Source organism: Ruditapes philippinarum, unplaced genomic scaffold, assembly GCF_026571515.1.
Source record: "Ruditapes philippinarum isolate M1 unplaced genomic scaffold, ASM2657151v2 ctg1349_1_1_1_1, whole genome shotgun sequence".
Taxonomy (NCBI): Eukaryota; Metazoa; Mollusca; class Bivalvia; order Venerida; family Veneridae; genus Ruditapes; species Ruditapes philippinarum.
In genome coordinates this window covers 463,541-485,781 of record NW_026852031.1, presented here as the reverse complement: position 1 = coordinate 485,781, position 22,241 = coordinate 463,541, and the positions used below count along the sequence as shown (strand labels likewise).

At 33.4% G+C, this 22,241-nt stretch overlaps 2 protein-coding genes across 11 annotated transcripts; one reads left to right on the top strand and one right to left on the bottom strand.

Annotated features, from left to right (window-relative positions):
* Positions 1-888: 888 nt before the first annotated feature.
* Positions 889-2,731, bottom strand: LOC132747493 (uncharacterized). Its single transcript, XM_060736896.1, has one exon. The coding sequence runs from the start codon at positions 2,254-2,256 to the stop codon at positions 1,516-1,518; it is 741 nt and encodes a 246-aa protein (XP_060592879.1). The 5' UTR covers positions 2,257-2,731; the 3' UTR covers positions 889-1,515.
* Positions 2,732-4,400: 1,669 nt separating this feature from the next.
* Positions 4,401-21,593, top strand: LOC132747434 (elongation of very long chain fatty acids protein 6-like). Of its 10 annotated transcripts, none has more exons than XM_060736878.1 (3): positions 4,401-4,814; positions 5,321-5,446; positions 16,943-17,143. In XM_060736878.1, the coding sequence occupies exons 1-3, from the start codon at positions 4,754-4,756 to the stop codon at positions 17,074-17,076; spliced, it is 321 nt and encodes a 106-aa protein (XP_060592861.1). In that variant the 5' UTR covers positions 4,401-4,753; the 3' UTR covers positions 17,077-17,143. The 10 variants fall into 10 exon arrangements, with proteins under 10 accessions (XP_060592861.1, XP_060592802.1, XP_060592856.1 ...); XM_060736819.1 differs by having other exon boundaries at positions 4,500-4,775; positions 16,943-18,436; XM_060736873.1 differs by lacking the exon at positions 16,943-17,143 and adding an exon at positions 20,869-21,593 and having other exon boundaries at positions 4,663-4,775.
* The last annotated feature ends 648 nt before the right edge of the window (positions 21,594-22,241 follow it).

Sequence of the window (22,241 nt, the reverse complement as noted above, 5' to 3'; positions counted from 1 at the left end):
TCTTGAAATAAATTTAAAGTCAGTATTATATTAACTGATCACATACATCAATAACGAAAAACATGTCAGAAATTGTGAACTATAGATACAATAATATAGTCATCTTTTCTTATTCATTCATTTAAATTATTTTCTAATTTTGTAACAATAAAAGTGTAAACAACAACCAAAACTGCTAAATAAAAATGTTGCAGGCTCGTTTGATTGGGCCTGTTTCTGGACAGTGATATTGGCAAACTGCCGTCCACGCACCGCCCACCCACATACCCAGAACCGATTTAAGCAGAATTCAACATTTCAACATCAAAATTGTGCAATTATGACCTTCGAAGCATTCACTTACAATTAATAATGATAGGTTTGTTCAAATAAAATAATAATCCAATCACGGAATAAAGCAAGTTAATCTGCATTCTGCAAAAAATATATATTCTAGATTTTCATAACCGAAAACGAACCTTTCTTATACGCTCAAATAACCTTATAATATTTTTCTAGCAGTCCGCCAGCACGGATATAATACAGGGGTTGCTGGTTCGATCCTCGTGCGAGGCAAAATTTCTTCTTGATCTCAAACATTGTCTTAAGGTCATGTGTCTCTCGCAGCTGATTCGGAAATCATGTACACTTGGTTACTTGCGAGGAAATTGGTCATTACTGGTAAGATATCAGGTAAATCTGGCTGGGTCGATCGACCACCAAGATAGATAATAATTACTTGTTGCTGTTCTATAATAGCGATTCGACATATGTGTTACAATATCTCAAGTATATATAAGAAAGCTATAATCTCGGTCAATTTGATGATAAATGAAATACAATTAATATCATACATGCTAAAATAGACAATACAAATATCAAAATGCACTTGCTACAGTTTCAATACGTTAAACAATTTAAACTGTACATGTGTTCAGATATAAAAGTTTTAACAGTAGTCCATAGTTTTTATGATTTAATTATCAATTAACATAATAAGATAATTAACTAATTAGCATACTAGCAGATGTGGTATTCTATGTTACAATATATTATCATTATATCAACACTACAAAAGCCAATGACAATGTTTCTGCTAAACATATTCTTCTCAATTGTCTATTTGCTTTTTTCACATATAGAATGAAGAAAAAAAATCCCATAAGAACGTCCAATATGTCAAATGCAATGCTGCACACTCGGTTTGATGGAGTTCATGGACGGTACTGGAAAATACAAGCTTCCGTACATGCACCTAGCACCGAATTAAAAAGAAATCATATTCGAGTTTAAAAATTGTCAAAAATGGTCAAAAAAATATTAAGAAGAATATTGAGATGTAAGGATTCAAATAAAATACAATTTAATAAACCTATACACAATTTCTATTTTGTATATAAAATATAGAACGAAAATAAATAAATGTAAATATAGATATAAATTCCAATATACATTGCATCAATATTTAGATATAAGAAATTTTTCCCCATCACCTTTTGGAAAAAAGGTTTGTTTTTAAAATGAAATTTATTCGTTTCAGATATTTAAAACAGACTTTATTTCATTGTACTCGCTTCTCACAGTCTTATATTCGTTTTGCAATTCCTGTATATTCTTTTGAATTTGTTTACTTGCTTCAGATACATTTCCTCTTTCGAGCAGATCAACAATGATGCCCATTATGTCAAGAGGAATGCTTACAAAAACAAGAACTGGACCGGCGATTTTTGCGATTTTACTAGCTTTTTCAAAAATTTGTGCGGTCTTTGTCGCAATCTCTGTTGCCTTTGCGGTTCCAGCTAGTTTGAGTACTGCATCTATTTCTTTCGTAGTTGTTAATCCGATCTGTGCAGCTTTTTCTAAAAATTGAATAGTATTATTTGAAATTGATGCTAGTTCTCTAATAGATTTAGCGACTTCTTGCAATCTTTCTTTAGCTCGTTGATCTTTTTTAATTACTTCAGATGCAGTTTTCGTGAGACCAGATTCTTTGATATGTTTAACAACCGTAACACCAATAGAAGCGGCAGCACTTGTTCCACTTAACACAGCCATCCCCGCAGCTACAGGTGCACTTGCTCCTGCGGTAAATGGTGCTGCAACCATACAAACAACAGACGTTATGCCAGCACCAAGAGACACCACCTTTGTGGCCAGATTTGTATTACTAGCATTCTTACCGACTTCATCAATTTCAGATTTTATTTTCTTCAAGGTAGTTACGGTCTCTTCTCTAACTTCGAGAAATTTTGACATTTCTGACAGTATTGAATCCATCTTGTATCATTCTGTACAAATCATAAACACATATAGCGAAATATAGTTATACATCATGTATCATGTATCTCACACGGGTCAACCAGATCCCTATATAACTCTTTCGTGGTTTGTTTTTATATCTTATTCTAAATACTATCAACATTATAATTATTTTATTACAAACATTTAATTATAGACTAATTCATTAAATTACTACTAATACAGTCATGAAAAATTGCTCATTCTATCTTTTTCTGGCATAATTGCTTGTGTGCACGTATTACACGAGATTTCACTACACAGTTCTATAAATGTAAATTTTGAAAGGGACGTGAAAGCAAAGGAATATAAGAACAATGTATAAAGAATAAACTGAAGAGATGCTTGCACATACTTTATAGAAAAAAATATTTTGGTACAACAGAAAAAGAGAAAGAAAATATATTTATCATATAACACTATAAACTTACATTTGTTTTCTCTCCTCAACACCCTGTTTATATTAAAATTGTAACGATAAACGGTTTATATAAGTATAAGTACAGTGTACATTATACTTATTGTACTTTGGAATATCGATAACACCATTATTTTCTTCAAAGATAAAATATAATTTAATTCTTTGAAATCAGAAACGTTATCATTATCAGTGCTGATTTAACCTGATAACACGCCCTTACGTCTTCACTTGATCAACTGTCGCTATTAATAGCAAAAGAATTGTTTTACGAAATACAGCAAACAAGTAAACATTTTCTATAATTTAAATATTTAATATTGAATTTTTTGCTCCTGTAACGTACTATCATTGCTTTCAATATTATTTTCTCCGTTTCAGGACGGCGACATATACAACCATTTCTATCGTTCATCGCCTTCCCTAAAGCCTATCAAAAAGGAGAATTTGATACGTACCACATGATAACAAAATGCAAAATGGGCAACAAAAGACCACAAAAGGGACGCCTACGGGACACGCCACCCGCCTTGTTTTTCTAGGGTTACCTATATCTATAATATAAATATTATCTTGTAAGCAGCTCGAAACCTATGTGGTAAACAATACATGTAATATCAAAAGAAGAAACATTAGCTCTATTGTTTCGGAAGGAGTATATTCCACACACCAAAAAGATATTTTTCGAATACCCGGTTAAACGGCGATTCCTAGCATTTTTGGAAATGCTCATACATTATATACAGTTTTGTTTATATACTACTCAATGAGTTGATGTTCGGCTTTTCCTCTTTAAAGCATGTATTTCAATCATATCCTTTAGTCATTAGCGAAAGGTGTGTTTCTTTCATACTACATGTAAAACAGAGTTGACATGTTTGGCAAGCAAATAAAGTTGAGTAAATAGTGTAAACAAATGTCTATAGAAAATGACATATTTCGTGACGACATTAATTTCAACCCGTTGATACCATCATATTTTTGGGCGCTGGCCCGGATCATTTAAATCCTGATCATTTAAAGTACACATTAAATAAACCATCGTGTAAAACTGCTACGAGATTAGTTATCTGTAAATATCATACAGGAGACGCCTCCTTTTTTAGTAATCATCTGCGGATGTAATCATTTGCGGATGATTTGATAGAATATAGAATGTTCACAGACATCATTTTTAATCTGTTGTTAATTACGCAAGAAGCCTATTAATTTTTGCCGATTGATCCACCGATTTAGTGGCGCATGTAGTCTAACTAATTGTACTACGCGTTTAGTAATTGTGATATTTTTCTTATGGGCAATATCTCCTACATTCTGATCCAGAACAAAAAAATATCTCAGAATATAACTGAGCACGTCTAGAACGGAATTGTAGAGTAAATCAAGTATTTTTGTTGGCTTTATGTGTTGACCACACACAATAAAGGTATTTGGCAAGAAATGAAATATTATTTCTATATTCATGGCTGAACGGCGATTCCAAGCATTTATGAATGCTAATACTTGTAAATGATATACAACGTATTTAAACGTGCGGAAGACAATTAAAACAATATAGCTGTTCCTCCTTCTTTAAATACCAATCAAAGCCCCTGAAAATATTTGAAATACACTGTCCAGGTCCCAAGTATCTTAACCCACAGCGTCCAATAGACATCCTTATCTTTTGGACTGCGACAAATGGCGCTCAACGTGGGCTCGTGACTGCATATAGCTCAGAGTTTCATTTACATTGCTCTGTAACTCTGTAAAATTCGATTGGAGAACGAATTTCAATATAGCAGGGGAATTTGTCACGGTTCAGAACTGTTCACTATATCGGGGAGATGTTGTGTAAGCGGCCGGATAGCTCAGTCGGTAGAGCCGCGGTACGGTATTCCGTGGGTCCCGGGTTGAGTCCCGGTCAGGCTGCACAATTTGTCTCACCCTTAGACATTGGCGCCCAACGGGGGGACTTGGCCTGCCATAACGCTGGAGTAACTTATGGGTCGATAATTCCGGGGATGAACGTTGAGCGGTGTTCAGTCAGCCATTTTATGTACATGTATACATGTTGGAATGCAGGATGTATTGGTGGAATGTATAAGTTTTATATTATTTCAACGTCAGTTAATTAGTGGTAGTGATTTATTGTGATATTCTAAAATGAACCAATTATTTGTGTGCAAAATTGTATGCTTGTAAATTATTAGCTAGCATCTTGATTGATTTCTACTTTCGTTTTCTAATTGGTACCACAGACACTTGTTTAGAAGCGAATATAAGGCATTTATAATGGCATTACTCCAGTATATACTATTAAATAAATGTTATTTAATAGTATATACTGGAGTATTGCCATTATAAATGCCTTATATTCGCTTCTAAACAAGTGTCTATGATTGGTACCATATTTCGAGATTGAAAACACGGATGACATTTTCTATTGGAACGTTTAATTATTTATAGAAGAGTGATACATTTTAGGATTTCGAACTGTTTTAGACGGCTTCAGTGAATTTGGGTGCTATTAATATGTAAAATAGGACTTTTAATATAAATAGAATTTATTGACTACATTGTATATTGTACATGTCATGTTATTTTTCTATTTTTGTGATTCTCAATATTTTATTTAAATTTCAGATCTGTTATTGAACTGGTTATTTTATTGTGTCACTGGTCATCTTGAAGAATCACAGTTGAAAAGTTGTTCATCTTGGCAGAAGGACCTAGCATGTTTCTGTATTTACAGTACTTTTCTGGTGATTGGTGAGAAACTTACTAACATTTTCCCATCATAACCCCTTAATATTATAGCTTTTCCTTACATAAAGATCTCTCCCATTTCCAATATGCATATATTTGCCCTTCCTTGATGTACCTTTCTCTTGGTTGATAATATAGCATATATATTTATGTTTATATTATGGTTATGTGTTTGGAAGCCAACTTAGAACAGATATTTATTAGAAACCTTGAACATGTATAGTTTGTCAGTGGTACTGGTAAGTTATGGTAGTTTAAAGTGTAGTCTTCAACTGATCATGTTGTGAGAGTGCCTTTGATGGTAACGGAACTATATTGCTTATCTTGACATCAAGACAGATTGTTGATATTTCTCTTTTGTTACATTGAATTGAATCAAGTGAAATCTTTATTCCTTGAAGAATGACTTTCTATATATTTGTTTACAGATCAATAAATATATACACTTTTGATATATGCACTCCTGTAACTGTATGCTGTTAGTGTATATTGGAGAAAACTAAACTTTACTTAGTGTAATATGAGACTGTTTATATATATGTATACATGCGCATGCTTAGAAAATAGTACAGCAGTTCTTGATAAGAGTTAATCTCCAGTATTAAACTTGTAGTCTCTTATTTCTCATTAGAGTTATACGTTGTCTACTTGTGATATACTCACATACAAAACCACATTATATTACACGGTGTCAGAAATATTGCTGAATTTTTTTAACATTGGATTAATTATAGTAATATAATAATAAAGTTAAAAGTAATTTAAACCAGTAAACAACAACAACAATGGATCTTAGTGATAAATGAACTAGCAAAGCTCAAATTTAATAGAACATTGGCAAAAATTTAAATTAAACGTTGAACTTATATTTTCTGGACCACTTAAATCTAAATCAGAGGAAGAAAAAGTTTCATACTTATTGCTATGGATTGGTGACGAAGGTAGACAAGTGTACCGAACAAGGGGGCAGCCGCGCAACAACCAGTTGATGCTGTTGAGACGCAAAGGCATTATAGAAGAAAACAATCAGCAATGGACCCACTAAGAAGGGAAGGATGCAGGGACATGGATCACAAAATGTGTGTGGGTGTTGTGGCAGGCAACATGACCAGAGAACACTTTTTAAAGCAGTGAAAATCTCAGAAAAACGCTATAAGTGCCAATCAAATAGGGGACAATCGTTACATTGAAGAAAACTTGTACAATGCAGTTGATGGATACTCAATTAAATCGGTTAGTACTAGCTTACACTCTCTTAAAACCGAAATTTGTCTTGGCCCAAACAAATGCCCAATATCATTTAAAATTAACACTGGCAGTGCTGCAAACATTCTGTCCAAGCATCTATTTCAAAAACTGAATTTGAGTACCCCCCTTGAGGCCCCTGATTGAAAATTAACCTCATATACAGGTGAAGTACTTTCAATCCTGGGAACAGTCATGTTGACCTGTTATTTAGGAAATCAGTCAATGATTGCAAAATTTTATGTGGTAGATAGAAATGCATCCCCTCTCTTAGGCTTGCACTATTAAGTGTTGAGAATTGAGAACCGCTCAAGCCGGTGCTAGGAGGCGTGAGGGATGTTTAACGTATTCATTATCCCTCATGTACAGACTCAATCAATCCGAGTCTGCAATTCTCTTATAATTTTATTGTGATTAATGCTTCCGGGAGATCACTTTGTTTCCAGATTGTAAACGTCATTAAACCTTGACCTGATGAAGCTCACATTTTCTGTGGAACACTCCCTCCCTGATAAGAATAAAAAAAATCTGACCAGAGAAATAGTCATGAAAGAATACAATGACCTATGTTCTAGTATTGGAACTATTGATGGTCAGTGCAGTTTGCATTTAAAGGAAAATGCAATACCGACTATTAACCCACCACGCAGAATACCCGACGCCTTAAGAGCACGTGTAAAATCAGAGCTTGACAGAATGATTAAAGACAAGATTATCACAAAAGTCAGTGAGCCTCCTGATTGTGCGAATTCCCTTGTCGTTGGGGCATTACGAATATGCCTTGACCCTAAAGCATTAAATGAGGCAATTCGTTGACCGCATTTCCCCATGCTTACTTTAGAAGATATTACATCAAAACCTAACGGCGCATCAATGCTCAGTATTCTTGATATAACACATGCATATTGGAGCTTACAGCTTGACAAACGTTTGTCAATGCTAACTGCGTTTAACACGCATTTCGGAAAATATAGATGGCTTAGACTTCCGTTTGGTATATCGACTTCCGGTGACTTATTTATGCAGAAAATAAGCGAAATTCTCGAAGGACTATCGGGCGTTACAGCAATAGTCGACGATATTCTTGTATACGGTCGCACAAAGGAAGAACACGATAAAAATCTAAAGCACGTGCTTGAGCGCGCACGAGAAAAGGGTGTCAAATTAAACCCAGATAAATGAAAAATTGGTGTACAAGAAGTACCATTTTTCGGTCATGTCATAAGCAAGGATGGTCTTAAACCAGACTAGTCCAAGGTCAAAGCTATAAGCGAAATAGGTCCTCCAAATATGTGGCCACAGTTAGAAACCATTTTAGGTATGGTTAATTACCTTGCAAAATTTGCGCAAAATCTCGCGGATCCGACAGCTCTCCTAAGGAGCCTCTTGAGAAAAGAATTCTGCTGGGAAAAGCAACATGATAGAGCCTTTCAAAAGGTTAAACACATGATGTCTGAAGCACCGTGTTAGGTTATTATGACCCGAAAGCACCACTCACATTAGAGTGTGATAGCTCGAAGGACGGAATAGGCACATGTCTCATACAAAATGGCAGACCGATTGCATATGCGTCGAAAAGTTTAACCGAAACTGAAAAGGGTTATGCTTAGAGAAAGAGTTATTAGCCATAGTGTATGGTTGTACTCATTTTCATCAAAACACATACGGGAGACATGTGACTGTACACTCAGATCACAAACCAATCGCTGTTATTATCAAAAAACCATCCTCAGCCGCACCACCTAGACTGCAGAGAATGTTGTAACAATTACAAAAAAAACAACATTACAGTTATCCATGTTCAAGGCAAACACATCCCGGTCAGTGATTGCTTATTTCGACAATGTATATCAGATTCGCAGTCAGAAGTAGTTCAATGACTTGACATTCATGTACACACTGTATGTAAACAACTCCACTTCACTGATCAAAGAATGCAAATTATCTCAGAAATAACAAGCAGTGATAAACAAATGGTCTGTTTAAAACAAACTATCATTGAAGGTTTCCCAGAGGAAAGATCAAGGTGCCCATCAGATATACTTGAACCTTGGAGATGAACTTAGTTATGAAAATGGTCTTATATTTCGAGTTCAAAGAATTGTTATTCCAAAATCACTCCGCTCTGAAATTATAGGTCAATACACACTGGGCATTTTGGTGTAAACAAAACGGTTGAGCGTGGGAAAGAAAATTTCTTTTGGCCAGGCACGATTAAACAAATCACAGAATTTGTTTTACAGTGTAGTACTTGTCTCTGGTATCGTAATTCAAATGCAAATGAACCGCTAATAAGTCATGAGTTTCCTGATAGACCGTGGCAGAAAATTGGCACAGATATTTTTACTCATGATGGTAAGAATTACTTGATAACAATTGACTATTATAGTCGATTCTTTGAAATTGACTATTTGCCAGATACTCGATCAAATACCGTAATACAAAAACTTCGTGCACATATGTCTCGATATGCAATTGTAGATATTTGCATGAGTGATAACGGGCCGCAATTTTCGTCAACAGAATTTGCCGAGTTCGCGAAATCATGGGGATTTACTCACATTACGTCATCGCATAATATCATAGTAGGTCAAATGGAATGGCTAAAAAAGGTGTGTCGATTGCTAAAAAAACCTTAACTAAGGCAAAAGAATCTAGGCAGGACCCATATGTATGTATTTTAGAATACAGAAACACACCTTTAGAATGTGGTTACACCCCCAAATCATTTGTTAATGGGACGAAGGACAAAGTCTTCAGTTCCAATTTCTGAAAAAAAAGCTTCAACCCCAGACAGTTAGTCCATCAGTGGTTAAATAAAAAATTTAGAAAATCAATTCAAAACAAAAATATTATTTATTTCAAAACTCAAAAAGTCTAAGTCCACTTCAAGCAAATGACCCAGTTCGTATTTCGTATTCAATTTGGTAAAAAATGGGTACAAGGAAAGGTTACTTCAAAGAATGGAGAAAGGTCATACAATGTAAAAACACACAATGGCACAATTTACTGCCGCAATAGAAAATTTCTAATGAAAACCCAAGAAAATCAAATAACCGATTTTCACTCTAATGCACTTGATTCATCGTATACACAAAAGATCAGATTACCTGATAATAGTTTCCCACAAAATAGTGACCCTTCTATTAACTCTAAACCACTGGTTAGCACATGTGGTAATTATGTAACACGGTCTGGGAGAGTTGTAAAGCCTAGTACTCGTTATCAGAATGATAATACATCTGATAAACGATCATTGTGTAAATAAATAAATAGTTCGTAATGATTGCTTTTAATTTTTTACTAATTTATATGAAATAGCTAAAATAATTTCTAAAACAGATTCAATAATATTATCAATATTAAAACTTTTAAAACATATTCTTAATGTTAACTGTCTGTTTGTTAAGATATACAATCAGTTTCTTTTAGTAAAAGAAGGGAAATGTAATATGAGACTGTTTAAATAAATGTATACATGCGCATGCTTAGAAAGTAGTACAGCAGTTCTTGTTAAGAGTTTATCTTCAGTATTAAACTTGTAGTCATAGAACACACATGTGTCTCTTATTTCTCATTAGAGTTATACGTATACTCACATACAAAACCACATTATATTACACTTAGCACATTCAAATTTTTAGAGAAATAAAATTTTGTTGTTTGTTTTATTCAAAATCTGACATAACGTTCAGATATTAGCATCTAAAGTAACATCCCTGTGGTGACTATAAATACAAACAATTTATTTTAACTGTGATGACTGGCAATTGATGAAAGATATTGTACAGTGTATTTCATTAGATAGGAAAGTGTAAGCTGTACTTGAATGAATTGCACAATGTACATTTACAATTGATCTTTTAAATTAAAGTATGGTAGGCAATTGGTGACATATTTCATAAATTTGGAATTGTTTCGCAGAATAAAATTAATTCAGAAGTTTACCATAAAGATGTACATTTTAGCTAACTAAAGTTGAGTGTATTTTGATAAGTTGCATACATTTTGCATTTTATACGGTACAGTGAAAGAAACACAATTGTAATTCTTCTATTTTGAGTGTAGAAATTACATAAATCTAGATATGCTATGACTATGTGATCAATAAAAGAGTACTTATAGTATATACCATATATGATCTATTTGATTTAACTAGTTTAAAGTAATGTGTTTGGTGTTAAGTTAATGTGTCAGCAGAGATGGATTCTACACATACTCTTACACACATTAGGGAAGAGGAGTTAGAGTATTATATTGAACAGATTGAACGTTCTGGTATTAAACCTATTACTTCTTGTACTATTAACTATATCACTGCTAGCAGTCCTCTTCCTCCTCCATCAGATTTTACAAGGGATGATACTCATACACCAATTATAGTAGAACAACAGACATTCAGGAGCAGGAAAAAATCCTCAAATGGATAATATTTGTCCACCTGCACGCCCCCTCCCCCACCCCCACCAAATCCATAGGCACTTGGTTTCGGGATAAAAAGCCTTTTGAAGGGTTTGTATAACTTAAATTGGATTGAATGTAACGATTTTTTAACGTAGATGTCTCGATTCTAAATTCGACATTTTTCCGATATTACTAAAAAAAACAGTGTTTTTTTAGTAATATCGGAAATATTTGTCCACCTGCACGCCCCCTCCCCCACCCCCACCAAATCCATAGGCACTTGGTTTCGGGATAAAAAGCCTTTTGAAGGGTTTGTATAACTTAAATTGGATTGAATGTAACGATTTTTTAACGTAGATGTCTCGATTCTAAATTCGACATTTTTCCGATATTACTAAAAAAAACATCGGAAAAATGTCGAATTTAGAATCGAGACATCTACGTTAAAAAATCGTTACATTCAATCCAATTTAAGTTATACAAACCCTTCAAAAGGCTTTTTATCCCGAAACCAAGTGCCTATGACCAAATCCTTATACTTTGTATCCACCTTCCTACTTGGATACTTCTTTGTCTGTTAGTCACTCTCGTATTCCAAACATACCCCAATTTTCATGTGAAAGTAGGCCTGGTGATTGTGAGTTCGAGGTCTGGAAATATGACTTGCATTGTTTGTTAAGAGGAAGAATGTATCCAGACCATATCTTCATGAAGCTATTCGTACTGGCTTGAAAGGGAAAGCACGGACTGTTCTCTTGCATTTGGGTGAATGGGCTACTATTTTAGATGTTATAGCTAAATTGGAAGCTATCTATGGTAATGTGTCCACTTCTGAACACCTGAAAGAACAATTTTCTTGTGCCAGACAGGAACCTGATGGGTCCGTTCCTGAATATAGCCTTCGATTAGAGCAGATTCTTACCAATGCCAATCTTTATTTAGATAAATATGCCAAGAACGACATGCTTCGCAATCGTCTTTGGTTAGGGCTTCGGAATAATGAACTTTGTAATGTTTCACGTTACAAGTTTGAGTCCATCCAAGATTTTAATTTTCTTCGTAGAGAACTTAGGCAGATTGAACAGGATATAACTACCCCTTAATCTGTGCATATTTCTACACCAGCTGCCACTAGTGCACCTAAAATAGAGAAAATAATAATCCCTAAAGAAAGCCCAACACGGCAAAATTGAAAATGTTGCAGGCTCGGTTTGATTGAGCCTGTTCATGGACGGTACTGTCAAGTGCAAACTACCGTCCACGCCCCCTAGCACCGACTTAAGCAGAATTAAACATTTAACATGAACTGGTACAATTTTGAAACATCCGCAGATGTGTTCATATGGCGGTTATCATGGAACCTTCAATATGACACGTGAGTGCCATTCCATGAAAAGCGGCATATGGTCCCCAATTAAAAAATTGCGTATGCCCTAAACGAGAAAACAATGGGCGGAACGAAATAAAATGGAATTTTGAAAGGGGATCAGAGGTTATGAAGCCTGCATATCACAGATAAGACGTCAAAAGACAAATTTAAAAAGCAGGCCACATATCCTTAGGGTGATTCAACAGTATTCAAGTGAGGAATATTGGAATCACCCAACAAGAAAATAGCCGAATAGAAAAAAACTAAATTACCACAAGCAAAACAATAATGTCGTGCTGAACGATCTTTAAGGATCGGAAATATAACATCTCTGATTGAATGTACGGGGCGACTTTTTACAGCCTCTTCACGGCACAAACAACGCTGATATGGCGATGAAATAGAGAAAATAAGAATTCCTAAAGAAAGCCCAACACGGCAAAATTGAAAATGTTGCAGGCTCGGATTGGTTTAGCCTGTTCATGGACGGTACTGTCAAGTGCAAACTACCGTCCACGCCCCCTAGCACCGGCTTAAGCTGAATTCAACATTTGACATGAACTGGTACAATTTTGAATTTTGAAACATCCGCAGATGTGTTCATATGGCGGTTATCATGGAACCTTCAATATGACACGTGAGTGCCATTCCATGAAAAGCGGCATATGGTCCCCAAGTAAAAAAATGCGTGTGCCCTTAACGAGAAAACAATGGGCGGAACGAAATAGAATGGAATTTTGAAAGAGGATCAGAGGTTATGAAGCCTGCATATCACAGATAAGACGTTAAAAGTCAAATTTAAAAAGCAAGGTGTTTCATTTACTATTGGTCACTGTAGTTTTATTACCAGTTACATATTAATGTAGTTATTTAAGTAGTTTTTGCGACAGGTATAGTTTCTATAGTACTTCTGAAGTAGTACAGCTGCTTAGTAAGCAGTTGTGTGGACGACATTTTTCCTGTGAGGGGAAGGATGTCACAGGTTCATATACGGAATGTTTATATGTGTTATTGTTTGTCCTATTAAATGTCCTATAGCTTAAATTTTCATCATGCGTTTCATTCATCACCATATAAATCAAATACTAACCACCATTACGGGCCTCTGTATCTTACTTCCTACTTCATTGATTAACTACACCACGCATGCGCACTATTTTGAAAGATTTTGATGGCGAGAGCCGCGATTCTTGAAGTCTAATAAAATTATTTGAAAGCGCATACTTTGTGTATTTACAGACCCTTTTTAAAGGTCCCAAGTATCTTAACCCACAGCGTCCATTAGACATCCTTATCTTTTGGACTGCGACATATAGTACTGTTGTGTAATACCACGGTATGAGTTTAAAAACTATTAACAAAACAATTTCAAAAACAATGAGTTTTGATTCAACTTTACTTATTAGTTAATAAGTTAGTTGATTAGTTAATTAGTGTGTTCCTAAATTCTCTTGACGGGCTATTATTTGTTGTATCTTAGCTGAGAGACCTTTATCTACATTTACCCCACTGTATTTCAATATAAAAAAGGTAGCAAGATCTATAAATGTGTTTCTGAAATGTTTAATTCAAATAAGGTAAAGGCAAATTTAACGCTTAATACGAATTTTCAGTATTATAAATGAAGGCACCCATCAAGTGTAATTATAAATAATGGCATATAGTGGACATGTCCCATGCAGTGAATGGCTGTGTAACCCGAGAAATGAAAGTGAACGTATAAATAATGCGGAGCCATGTTTGCATTCTCGAAGAGTGGTTCCATTTTATAGAATATACATATTCAGACTATGGTACAAAAGAGAACGAACATAAAATTATTCAGGTATTTGACTCCGTAAAGAGAACTTAGGAACACACTAACTAACTAACTAACTAACTAACTAACTAACTAACTAACTAACTAACTAACTAACTAACTTAACTAACCAACTTATTTACTTACGTACTTAGTAGTTAACTAACTAACTAACTAACTAACTAACTAACTAACTAGCTAGCTAGCTAGCTAGCTAGCTAACTAACTAACTAACTAACTAACTAACTAACTAACTAGCTAACTAATAATCATACTTTAAATTAATTTACATCCTGTAAAATAATTCATTTATCATGGTGTAAAATATAGAAATTATTTATTAGTAGATGGATTTCGTAAGCATGAAGTCTCTTAGAAAGTATCATGATAAATAAATGTTTTAAATAAACAAAACAGTTTTACTCTTTCCTAGTTACTGTAGCACAAAAGCGCTGAAAATTGTTTCCTTGAACGGCTTTCAGCGTTATTCATTCTTGCCGATGAATGGCTGTCGATGTTATCATTAAAATGAGGCGAACGACTGATGACATTACTAAAATTTTGATGTCACTCCAACTTAAATACCCTATAACTTTAACAGAAAAAAAACATTATGTATGTGAAGATATGGTTTGGAATATTTAATGACGAAATGTTGACGTTTACGAATCGTATGATATCATGAGAAAATATAAGTTTTTGTGCCTTAAAAATAAAAATGCCGCATCTCATCGGATAGTTTGGTTATTTTCAGTCAAAATTCACGTGAAGTAAACCTTGATCAGGGCCAGAAATTTGTTAGTACGCTCCTTTGGATGTTGACTATGAATACATGACATTGATTTACTCGAATGAAGTTGGGATATGTTAAAAATAGATGAATACTTACCGTCCGTCCGCAACTGTGTTTCGTGCGCCGACATGTATATACTGGTACAGCTGTCGACGTTTGAACTGCTGTCTGCCCATTTGATTGTACGGTGTGAAAATAAAATTACAAAAATAAGTTGTCGTGATATCCTATCTTTATGACTGAATTGTTATCTCAAGGAATCAGTATTATTACATCATTATTACATCATTATTACATCATTATTACATTATTATTACATTGACAAATGAAGATGTAGGTTACTGAAGTAAACATTAGCTAATAATTATATAAGTATTTGAATATCGGTCGTTATTATTTATTTGTTGGTCTATCAGTTTCTAACAGTCTGGTTCAAACTTCAAATATTAGAACAACAAAAATTGAGCCGCGTCATGACAAAACCAACATAATGGGTTTGCGACCATCCGCATCCGCGCAGTCTGATCAGGATTCATACTGTTCGCTATCAGTATCTCTTCTTGCAATAGGGTTGGTAAGCGAAAAGCGTGGATCCTGATCAGACTGCACGGATGCGCAGGCTGGTCTGGATCTATGCTGGTCGCAAACGCACTATGTTGGTTTTGTCGTGACGCGGCTCAATTTATAATTAAATGTTTTACCGAAGTAAGTAACCAGTTCTGTGTTATGATGTCTTGTATCAAATGAAGATGTTGTTGTTACTTTATTGTATTACAATACATTATTATATTTCAATTGATTGTAAGTGAGTAAGTGGGTTATTTTTCTACGACCCAATTTTATATGATAGTCGGTCAATGTCATTGACAAGTTAAACAAATATAAGATATTCAAAAATTGCCTCGCTTTAAAGAAAACAATTTTAATTTGTATTAGAATTTACAGTTTGTCATTATACAAACATATTTCTATTCCCCTTTTATTAATGATGGAATTAGTCGAGCGTTCCTTCTCGTATAACGCATATAACACAATACACCTCTTGTTATTCATAACTACAAGTCAGTCATGTATAAATAATGTACTTTGTAAAAATCTTTCGTCATTTAAATAGTTTCCGTGTCGTTATTCTATATCCGTAAAGTTAAATACATCTTCTATAATCATCATCTGTAATCATTGATATCATTTCCCGTTTAAATTTAAAATTAATTGAAAGTGCGCCATTGCACTGTTTTACTATTTGAAGAGTTAATACACATGAATAGGGTCATAAAATAGTACAAGCACTTTTCAAAAGACGAATCACGCCACGGCAACGAATAAATGTTTGTTGAAACACGATACTTTCACAGGTAACTGATCGTAGGTTTATATGATATAAAACGCTTCTTTCTACATGTACCCTTAATAATTTGCATAGTGGAAAAAGTAATACTGTATATTGGAGAACTAAGTAAAAAGTAAAGCTAATTTTGTTTTAACGTAAATTTGTATTTGTGATTACAAAGGGAATAGCACTTTAATTGGAAAAGGTAACACGTGTTTTATATTTAACTACATGTATTTAAGCTTTTATCAATATTAAACCAATTGGAATGAGCACCAAAAGAGTGCCTATACATTGCACGTGGTGTATTTTGAAGCGTTGCACTAATTAAACATTTGATACGGTCTAATTAATGATTTGCGTCATGATTACTAATGATGTGTTTAAACTTGTTTGATATACTTATACCAGTACCTACAAAACTAACACAAACTTTAAATATCGTATGATACAATTTAACAACCACAATATTTATTTTAATTTCTTAACTGTAAACGTATATTGAATATTTATTCATTCATTAAAACTAACGAATAATGTCCAGATATTTATTATTGCAGGTAAAGATAGCGTGATCAGAAGGGGTTGTGGGGGCCTGATTTTACCGATGACATTATTCCGAAGTACATGGTCCACTATGACGTTAAATATGACATTGACACATAAAGGAGAACGCATGATAGCTGTGATTTAACTGTCAAACACCCGAGACACAACCAACATTTACTGGAAGGACTCCCTTACTTTTAAGTTAAAACATTGCTATAAACCACTATGGATGTATCAAATAAAGATCCTGCTAATTTAACATACATTTTTGAGTTTGAAAAAAAATTCCAAGTTGAAAAGTTTGATGACTACATGCGAAGAAACTGGAAAGATTGTTTCATATATTCGGCAGTTTATCTCGTCTTCATCTTTAGTGCCCGCTATGTTATGGCGAGCAAAGAAAAGTTCGAACTTAGACCGCTCCTGGTGGCTTGGAGTGGAACGTTAGCAGTGTTCAGTATTCTAGGTGCTATTCGTACACTACCAGAACTAATATGGGCGTTGTCACATCACGGGTTCGAGTATTCTTGCTGCAGTGGCTCATACCTCGATCACGGGAAAGTTTCCGCATTTTGGACTATGCTTTTTGTGCTATCGAAAGTTGTCGAATTAGGAGACACAGTTTTTATTGTTTTAAGGAAACAACCGTTGATATTTCTACATTGGTATCATCATATAACTGTGCTAATATATGTATGGTATAGTTATATTGACAAGATAGGAACTGGCAGATATTACGAGGTGATGAATTTTACCGTTCATTCCTTCATGTATACATATTATACTCTACGAGCTTTGAAGTTCCGTCTACCAAAATGGATCAGTATGTTTATAACATGTCTACAACTTTGTCAAATGATGTTCGGCATTTTTGTGATTTTAGTTTCGTACAGTGTGCTGTCAGCAGGTCGAGACTGTGTTACAAGTTTTACTAACATTAAATACAGTCTTACCATGTATTCCACATATCTGTTACTGTTTATGAACTTTTTCTATACCAGTTATATTGCCAAGAAGTCGACAGTTCATGAAAAGAGACAATAAAATTCGATCCTCCATATATCATCAAGTGCTTGATCAACTATGCAAAAAGTTTAGTTTAAATTCATTACGGACATTGATTTCAATACTTTATTTTGCTATAAATCGTAAGGTGTGCAGAATGTGATTTCTAGAGATCAGTCTAAACTTGTATTGCAAATTTAAACATATTGTAAAATGTCAGCAGTAACTTAAATATATATTTATATTGTTCAATATCTATTAAAGTTTTCAATGAATAAATTTGTCATAAATGCTTTATTCTCTCCTGTATTTAACGATATTTTTTCATATCTAAAGTACATATTGTTAAACACGCGTAATAAGATATCAGTTTATGTTACCTTATGCTACAAATAGTCTTTTTAAAATAATTACATGTATTAGAAACTTTAATCTATCAATATTGATTGAATATAGTAATATTGGATTGAAAATGTCAATAAAACATTTTATTTATTGGATGTTTTGTTGTTGTTGTTTTTAATATTTGTCAGTTTTATACGTATGTTGACGTTAATTAAGAGGTTTAGTATTGTCCTATATTTTGCGCTTGTGTTTAATCTGCAATTTCATTCTTTTTTATTCTGCAGGTATTTAAGAACAAAATATTATATTTTGTGATACTCTATACAAACTTATAATTTCCCGTCCCCCCCTGATGGAACAGCATCTCCTCTAATGGAACAGCCTAATTCAAGATAAAACACTGATAGATTTGTGTTGTTGAGATTAATTTATCAATTTAGATAACTAAACAATCCCACACTATTTTTACTACGAGGTCAACAAATGTAACTAGATAATTTATGGCCTTCACTTATATTTCACTCAGCTATTTACTGCATGAGTAATCGGGTATTGAACTTTGTGATGCTGATGTCAGGTAGATTTGATACTTTCGTTATACATTTTATCTGTAAAAACAGCCTGACCAAACATTACACATAAAGTTATCACAAAGATTATATAATTGCTCTACTTTATTTACAGCGGTAAATTAAAATATTTTCTTTCAATTAAACGTTCAAATTTTTGATTAGTTTTAAACAGTCGTCTTCCTGTTTGTTGTCACCTCCCGTGTTTAATAGGTAACGTCATCACTTCCACCTAACGAAATCGTGTCCTGCATGTTGTAGGTAACGTCGTCGCTTTTTGCGTGTTAAAACTGACGTCGTCATGTTATAGCTGACATAATCACTTACGTGACTTATTCATTACTTTTCGTTTGCTATAGCTTGTAAACTCTTGCCGAGTTGTTAATGTTTAAAAGACAGTCACCCGCTGATAATCACACATAATATATTTATTTACAGATGCATAAAAAGGAAAAAAATAAACTTCTTAAACTTTGCATTATTATTCAAAACGTAGAATGATTACCCAATTCTTTTTTCATAAATTTGTTTTAATTCTGTTTTTGACTTAAACAAAACCATAATTGAAACAAATTTATGAAAAAGAATTGTGGTCCCAATTCTACTTTTTGAGTGAGTTTTAGCTTTTTTGTGTCATTTCCAAAAGCATCAAACGTACTTGATTTCAAGTTCGTATTTGTTACTATATGTGCAAAATTTTGTTTAAATTATGTCTCAAATTTTAAACTAAGGGAAAGAACTCCTATAAATTAGTGTATAGTCCAACAGGCTGTTTCCGTTACTGGATAATCTATTTTTACACATTTATTATAGTTTAAAGTCTAACTTGGTTATTAACTTATATGGTTAAAACTGTATATAAGAGCCATTGATAATAGCTTTTATTAACCACTACCATAAATGGAGTTACCATTTTTCATTATTTTACTCTATATCTAACCATACATATGTATCAAACTATTTACATCGTAAATCTATTAGAAATACCATAAACATTCAATATACATGTATATATTGCTGCATATATACAATACAAATACATGTATATCTCCATAAATTAACCTTTTTTAAAAAAAAAATATCTACATCAGCATTTATCGTAAATGGAAATAGATATTACCCTTGAAATCACACCCACGATACATGATTACAAAGAATCAAATTACGTGTATTTTCTGTAAATATCAAAGCATATTTTCGAAAAACAGTTACCATCGACTACTATTTTTAACTATTTATCACACTTAATCATCAAAGTTTTTCGGGAATTTCCTTTTGACAAATAATAGTTTCATTAAGTCTACAACGATAGAAATATGGAGCAAACATGTAAGTGAATTTTCTTTTATATTATGACATAGCTCATGTTATTAGTGTATGTATTTCTCCTTAAACTAATCTTGCAAATCTATATGTTTATATTTTGTAAATCTATAATATATTGTAATTAATTTTCAAATAATACGTGTAAACGTTGATTTCAAACAGCAATTTAAATCTTATACAGCTGCCTTGTTAAACACTGTGAAATAACGATAAAATATGTGGACACGATAAGACCAATGTTATGAAATAACGATAAAATATGTAGAATGTATTTTACTATTTTCGTATAGACGTTTTTTGTTTCTTTTTTGTTTTTTCAAATAAATTACAAATAATGGGAACCCAGACAACCTAACTGTAGGGAACATGTTTACTTAATCTGTTTACGAGAAAATAACTGATTTTTAGCATGAATGTAAAAATATTTCCTATATCAACGGCATTCAACATTAAGTTATTTCACTTACTTTGTAATTTTGTTTAACTTTAATTCATTAGTTTTCCTCATATTAATATTGCATTCTCTTCATACACTGTATGTTTTATTTATATACTATGCATGTGCATAATTTGTGCATGAGCAATCTGAGCACTTTTGAAACCGGAAGGTATGGCAATTATGTATAGCCAGCGTAATCATGCCAACATGTATTTCATATAGTAAACTATTTATTGACGTATATATGTTTCAGGTTCATGTCCAGGTGAAGGTGATGGAAAATGTATAAACATTTCATGTAGGAATTACGACGAGTTTTTGAACCTGTTACATAATTGTCCTAAAAAGAACATAAGTAGTGTGGATAACTGTCCCTCGATACGCTCGTGCCCACATTGTAAAGAGGCTATTGAACATGTAGATGCTTGTAACAACATGGAATGTTTTAGTTGCAAGAAACATTTCTGCTTTATCTGCCTGGAACCAGCAAATGACAGGGGGAGCCTACAGTGTAAACAACCGCATGTTGTTGCTCCACCTCAGAAACTGAGCTGAAAATCTGTTGCCAGTGATCATTAAAATACTGTGTATGTGTCAGACGTTTCTTGAAGAACATAAGCAACTACAGAGATCAAAATTCATTGTTATTCCAGACACTTGTGGTTATTAAAACAAAATGAAACCAATAAACTGGTCAAAGTGTGCGTGCGTGCGTGCGTGCGTGTGCGTGTGTGTTATCAAATTATTCACAAGGTGTGAATGAAATAGCAATTTATCATTTACTTTCAATGTTAAATTAGTATAAATATTGTCTGATTCTTTGGAGTTTACTATTAATAAACATGATATAAGATTATTCAGTGTAAATATCGAGATCTCTTGTATAATCTTGTTTGTGTAACCAATTTATCTAAAAATTATCCTTATCTAAAATTGTATCAAGATAGATCTAAACATATAAAATTACATAATCTTGTTTGTTTAAGTTTCCTCTCCTTTTTAGCTCGACTTTTTTTTTAAAAAAAGGTATTGTTACAGCCATGTCGGCGTTGCCAACCGCAAACTTGTACCTTGATCATAACTTTTTAAGTTCTTGGTTTATTATTTACATACTTGGCCACAACAACCCTTGCGACAATATATTTTAGGAGACCGGACTAACTATGACCTTCATTCATAAATGACCTTGCTTGTTTTTTTTGGTTTTTTTTTGGTGTTTTTTTTTGCAATTAGTGGCTATATTTTTGTTACTTTTAAATGGATTGTCTTCAAACTTGAACATAATAATCTTTTAGGATAGACCTTTAAGTTAAGCAAACATACTTTGACCTTCAGTCTTAAAAGACCCTGACCTCGAGGGTCAAAAATTTGAAATTTTCATTTTTTGCTGTAACTGGCCATAACTTCGCTATTATTGAATGGATTGACTTCATATTATAACAGAATATTGTTTAGAGTAAAGTCTTGAGGAATATCAAACTCAAATTGACCTTGGCTCTCTTATGATCGACCTTGAAAAATGAATTCTTGAATTTTCACTGATTTTTGCAATAATTGACTGTAACTTGGTATTTAATTAATGGATTATCTTCATACTTTTTTATTTATGTACCGATTTGATTTAAA